The sequence below is a fragment of the Colobus angolensis genome, unplaced genomic scaffold (genome assembly GCF_000951035.1).
Source record: "Colobus angolensis palliatus isolate OR3802 unplaced genomic scaffold, Cang.pa_1.0 Scaffold1, whole genome shotgun sequence".
NCBI lineage: Eukaryota > Metazoa > Chordata > Mammalia > Primates > Cercopithecidae > Colobus > Colobus angolensis.
The window spans coordinates 3,590,356-3,596,749 of record NW_012110918.1 but is presented as its reverse complement, the minus strand read 5'-3'; the positions used below and the strand labels follow the sequence as shown (position 1 = coordinate 3,596,749).

Sequence of the window (6,394 nt, the reverse complement as noted above, 5' to 3'; positions counted from 1 at the left end):
CAGGATGGTCTCGATCTCCTGACCTCGTGATCCGCCCGTCTCGGCCTCCCAAAGTGCTGGGATTACAGGCTTGAGCCACCGCGCCCGGCCCCTACCAAGGCATTTCTTGAGGAATGCCTCACCTAGAGGAATGGAAGTCGTCCTCAAGCTTCAAATTGACCTGCTTCATGAATGTGAAGGAATAATATATGGTTATGTAGTTTATCCTGTTACCACTAACTTATTTTTTTCTTTTGTCTGGCTGTATAGCCCAGGCTGCAGAGCAGGGGCAGGATCACGGCCCCCCTGCAGCCTGGACCTCCCAGGCTTATGTGATCCTCCCACCTCAGCACCCGAGTAGCTGGGACTACAGGCATGCGCCACCAGGCCCGGCTTTTTTGTATTTTTAGTAGAGTCGGGGTTTCACCGTGTTACCCTGGATGGTCTTGATCTCCTGACCTTGTGATCCACCCGCCTCGGCCTCCCAAAGTGCTGGGATTACAGGTGTGATCCACTGCGCCTGGCCAAGAATAACTATAATCTAATCATACTGCTTCTCAATCCACGGGGGTGAGAGGAAGTTTCTTTAAAAATAAAATGTATAAAGAAGTGAGTCATGTCAACATTCTTGTGAGTGTGAGATAAGCTGAGGTGGTGTAGGGATATGGTAAAGCTCATGACACTGGCACATGAAGGACTGAAGTTTGTCAGGCACTTCACTAGACTAGCTGGGAGTCAGTAAATAATCACTCTAAGACTGGAAACTTGAAATCCTAGAAATCTTTCCAAAATTATGCTGGCTGATTTCATTTTCAAATGCTGCACACAGAGGGGTCTCACCTGTAAGGAACGGAGCACCCTCTTCAAACCCTCATAATCCTTCTCTGTTAGTGGCGTGAGCACTGTCATGGCATCCTCTGTTGACTGGCACTGTGGACAGACATACTCATCAATGAGCTCTGCCTCACTTTGCAAGATGCCAACGCAGCGCCCATGGTACCAATTCTGACACCGATCACAGCCAATATAAAATCTGTAAGATCCGAAATGGAAATGTGAGTTCAAAACAGATGGGATGATGTTACTTATAATAAAGCATGCACCTGAAAATTTGCTAAACCCTGGGATACAAAATAGTTTTAGTATTATGGTTTTAATACTTTCAAGATTGGCATTCCAGTACATTAATTTAGTATTTTTTGATGTTAAGAACAAGCAGTAAAAAAATTTATAAGAACACTGTGTAATATTAGAGAACAAATTTAAAGATAAATATGGAACATTTAATTGATTTTAAAGCTGAAAACGAAGCCAAAAATCTTTCAACTAGTACTGTACCATATGGGAGTTCAAAATCCTATAAGCTAATAACAGAGTCTCAGAGCTTGTACCCATATTAGTGTTTTTCTAACCTACAATAAAGCACCATTTCAAACACTGATAAAATCCAAACAATTCAGGCTACTTTAATCTCATTAATTTCTATGTTACATATTGAAGAATCAAATCTACCATTAAACCACATTTTCCCCAATGTGTCTCAAACATTCACTACAAGATAAAATTTGAAGGGTAGGGAAAAAGAGAAAAATGAAAAGGAATTTGTAATGTAAGTGTATATCAAATGTATAAAAATCTGCTTTTTATTTTAAAATAAATAAGTAACCAGTCAGAGCAATTTGGCTTCCTAAATTATTAAATATGATGCTCTTATCAGAACTCACTGTGACTCATCATAAGGTGTTCTGCAGATACAGTACAATTCCTCACTGCTGCCCTCTTGTGCCCGTTTACAATCATTACAGATGTACACATCCATTTTCTTAGCCTCCTTTTCTGCGATGCCAACACATTCTCCATGATACCAGTTAGTACAAAGATCACAGCCAATATAGAACCTAAAAGTATTCACAATGAAAATGACAATGTAATTGTCATTTTGAGCTGCAATGGTACTTAAATCTGTCTTCCCTGCCTTGCTTCACTTTTTTATAGGATAACTTCCTGCAATGAGTCAGCTAAACATTCCTGAATCCAACCATTCTACCCCTGGCAAACTCCAGTATCTGATGCTCTATCACGTGTGGACACATAAAGTCACTCACATCAGTTTCAACAAGTACACTGCTTAGTGAAATATGGGTCTTTAAAAACATACTGGAATTTGAAAAAAGAAACAACACATTGATGGTAATGTCTTCCTCTGAATGAATGTGTGTAAAACTGTAACAGGCACAAAAACCAAAGCCAAAGAATCAAAGACTTACATCTGTCAAACCTATTCCACAGAAGCCATTTCAATATCAGGGCTATTTCTTAGATAGGTTTGAAAATGTATCTTACAATTTAAATTTGAAAACAAAGCAACGCGCAAACACCAAGTAGAAGTTACACTACAAGGAACATGCAGGTCAGCCAGGTGTAGAAGATAAATGGTCAAAATATGAGATGAAGAAGAAAACTAAGAAAGGTACATAGAGCAATTCAATCTCTACCAGGTTTTCTGAATAAACATTGGAATTTAATCGAATTAAAAATAACCTCTCATAATGGAATATGGCATGGGCCAGTTTTCCTGTTAATGTAATGTTTGTGACAATGTGGACAGTGGCTGGCTAATTAATGAGCAGGGAATGTGGAAGGAGCTGCTTCAGTTCAACACCGGGGACAAGGTGTGGAGAACAATGCAAGGATAGTTATCCGAAACCTGTGAGGGTCTACACTGCTTGGCAAGGCGGAGCTGTGTAAGTGTGTGATTGTGGAGTGCAGAGTGGCCTCTGTAATAAAAGACCTAATGACAAAAGGAAGAGTAAATGTAAGAAACACTTATACAGTGTGCCTGCAAGTGTTGATAGGCACAGTGTAGGAACACCATGTCAAAGTCATAGTGAGAATTACCATGAATCACAGGGAACCAGCCTGGCCTTGCTGACACCATTGGCACTCTTAGCTCTACCAAGGCATTTCTTGGTAGATTCGCCTAGAGGAATGGAAGTCATCCTCAAGCTTCAAATTGACCTGCTTCATGAATGTGAAGGAATAATATATGGTTATGTAGTTTAACCTGTTACCACTAACTGTTTTCTTTTGTCTTGCTGTATAGCCCAGGCTGCAGGGCAGGGGCAGGATCATGGCCTCATGCAGCCTGGACCTCCCGGGCTCACAAGATCCTCCCACCTCAGCCTTCTGAGTAGCTGGGACTACAGGCGTGCGCCACCAGGCCCGGCTTTTTTTTTTTTTTTTAATGGAGCCTTGCTCTGTCTCCCAGGCTGGAGTGCAGTGGCATGATCTTGGCTCACTGCAACCTCAGTCTCTCAGGTTCAAGCGATTCTCCTGACTTGGCCTCCCGGGTAGCTGGCATTACAGGTGTGTGCCACCACATCTGGCTAATTTTTACATTTTTAGCAGAGACGGGGTTTCGCCATGTTGGCCAGGCTGGTCTTGAACTCCTGACTTCAGCTGATCCGTCCACCTCGGCCTCCCAAAGTGCTGGGATTACAGGCGTGAGCCACCACACCTGGCCAATTTTTTTTGTACAGACGGGATCTCCCTATGTTGCCCAGACCGGTCTCAAATACCTGGGCTCAAGTGATCCTCCTGCCTCGGCCTCCCAAAGTGCTGAGATTAGAGGCACGAGCCACAGTGCCCAGCACTTTTTTCTTTTGAACTATGACTCTCACATGATTTTCACTTCCACAGGTGGGGGTCCTCCTGAGATATTTTGTGTGTTATCTCCACAGAGTGATAGGCTATGTTCTGGAAGGATGTTCAGGACTTGAATTTCAGTTTTCAGTCATTCTCACTGGATTCCCAAACCAGCCTAGTTTGGGACAAGAGATTATGAAACACTCCTTAGAAACACTAACTCATCTCAACTAAAATAGAGAGTGAATGAACCTGGTATACTAAAGTGTTAATAATGACAAAATGAAAAATATAAAATAACACAAAATAATGAGGCAATCTCAATGGAATGGGCGCATGTATCTGTGTGCCTCATTTTATGCAATGTAGGTATTTCAAAGAAGTTGTGTGTGAAATCAATTTCTGTGATCTGAATACTCTGAACAGGCCAAAGAAGCCTTGTTATTTAAAGAAGTTCTGTAAGCAAATCTTTTTAACTGAAAAAGTAAGGAAACTTCTGTTTCAGAAATCATTTAATATGTTGTGCTTAAAGTGAGGCACACTTGTATTAAACTAAGGAAAAAAGATCAGTGAATCAGGTTCTACTGTTTACATTATGTATAATTTCCAATGAGGTAAGATAATGAAAAGCGAAGATGCCTAAATTGATTTGTGTTTAATTCAGCACACAGCTCAATCTGCCAACAAAAAGTTTTCATTTGGCATTTGCAAACAGATGATCATTTAGCGCCACCAAAGCAGCTTCCATGTTGCAATCTGAACATCATTAAAGGGACCACAATTTTATTTCAGGAATCAATTAGGTATCCACTTAAGGCAGGCACTGAGCATTCCTAATTCTAATTAATTGATTCTAAATGATCATTTTTTAAAGCACAATCAAACTTTTTGGTCCTGTAAAAAGTATGGTGGTTAACTGTGGCTTTAAAAAGCTGGACTACATTTTAATGTTCAAAGTAGAAGTTAAATATTTTGTAAAATGATATTAATGACCAAAAAATGAAACTACATTTATGGTTTAGTGCCTCTATAATCTTCTTTATACAAGTCACAACTGTCAAAAACAGCTTCCAGCTTCCAGCTGCCAAATTGTTGGACGTTATGCTTGAGGAATGGAACACTTTTTGTATTTTTCTGGCTTTTGTCTCTGATAAGAAAGTGGAAACTTTGACAAAAATATGAATTGCAGTATTTTAATACAAAAAACAACTGCCTAAAATAAAACAATTAAGAAACCAAACCACTCAAATTCAAAACCTCTGACCATTGATGTTCAAATGGTTTCCAGGATTTCATGTATTCACAGGGCTTTGAACAGATCCCAGAAAGGATGCTCTCCATTTTGGGCAACAGTAATACACGTCCTTCTCCAGACATCAATTACTCGCTGATTTGGAGTTAATTCAGAGGGAAGAGGAGAAAGCAAAAGAGCAACAGAAAGCTTGTTTTTGACAGAAAAGAATATAACAAAGGACAATCACAAACACGTGAAATAGCAAATTTTACTTTACTAGCGTCAATGGTAAGAATATCACATGCAAGACCATGGATGAAACATTACTCTTAAATTTAATATTTTCATTTATATCACTCCCAAAATATTCATTTTCTTCAAAACTCAATTTTACAGCTAAACTTTCAAGACAAAAAACTAGAGCTCAAAAAGATCTACTCACTTAGATTCATCATAAGGCGTTTTACAGATACAGTAAAGCTTTGTGTCCTTCTTAGTTTCCTTTGAGGTAGTAGAGATCATTTTCTTTTTCTTGGACTTTGAGCTTGAGTCTTTTTCCTCTTCCCCCTTCCTCTTCTGGGAAGCAGCAGGTATGGTGGGTGTGGACAGGACAGGGTGTTGCACAGCAGGTGGAGGGGGAGGTGAAGGTGGAGGGGCTGGAGGGGCTGGAGGAGCTGCCATCACTGGGGGGCAGGGTACAGCTACTGCTGTGGACTGAGCCACCTGCATCAGGTCTTTTTCTTTCTTAATTTTCAGGTCTCTCTTCAGCTCTTCCTGTTGTCAATTAAAGACAATACAAGACTATCATTAGAGTCATGTAAATGCATGATCTGGCCAGAAGATGGTACATTACCCACTCTTGTCAAAGTAGCTCCACAGTTCAGTCTAATGTGAGAGAATTTTAGTTAGTTGCAAACAAGAGTTTTCTTGTATCTTAAACCCAACTCAGACACTTAGAAACAGAAAATGAAGACTATGTAAGAACAACTAGAAAGATGCTAGTTATCTTCGAAGGAGAGTTGACTGAAAGATGAGCCAAGTGGCTAGGAAGAGCGTCCCTCCTGGCTTGCCCCTGTCCCATCTGGGCTCTTTCTGTGGTTGCTCAGAAGGTGATTGCAAGCATCCTCACCCGCTGGCTGCTTTCTTCTAGTTGCTCTTGCTCTCTGTCCTTACAGTGAGACTGGACATGAACTGGCCTTGAGACTGAAAATGTGGTCTGACCAGAATAAAGCAGAAAAGAGGCAGATTTGCCTTGTTTATTATGATGCTCCTATGTCTAGAATTTCAGACTGCAGGGAGAGTTGGGCAACATAACACACTATTTTCTTTTTTTAAAAGATACTTTCTTTTCATATGTATACTTTTAGAGAAGGAGTTTTGCTCTCATCAATGGCGCAATCTCAGCTCACTGCAATTTACGCCTCCTGGGTTAAAGTGATTCTCCTGCCTCAGCCTCCCGAGCAGCTGGGATTACAGGCATGTGCCACCACACCCAGCTAATTTTTTTGTATTTTTAGTAGAAACAGGGTTTCGCCA

General features: G+C 40.6%; 1 protein-coding gene across 1 annotated transcript in view; it reads right to left on the bottom strand.

The window, feature by feature from the left end:
* Window positions 1–6,394, bottom strand: part of BPTF (bromodomain PHD finger transcription factor) — a 178,463-nt gene that overhangs the window by 21,639 nt on the left and 150,430 nt on the right. The window contains exons 24-25 of the mRNA XM_011931095.1: window positions 5,301–5,632; window positions 820–1,012 (exon numbers count right to left, since the gene is read on the bottom strand). Coding sequence (XP_011786485.1) covers window positions 820–1,012; window positions 5,301–5,632 — 525 coding nt within the window. The remainder of the gene's footprint in view (window positions 1–819; window positions 1,013–5,300; window positions 5,633–6,394) is intronic.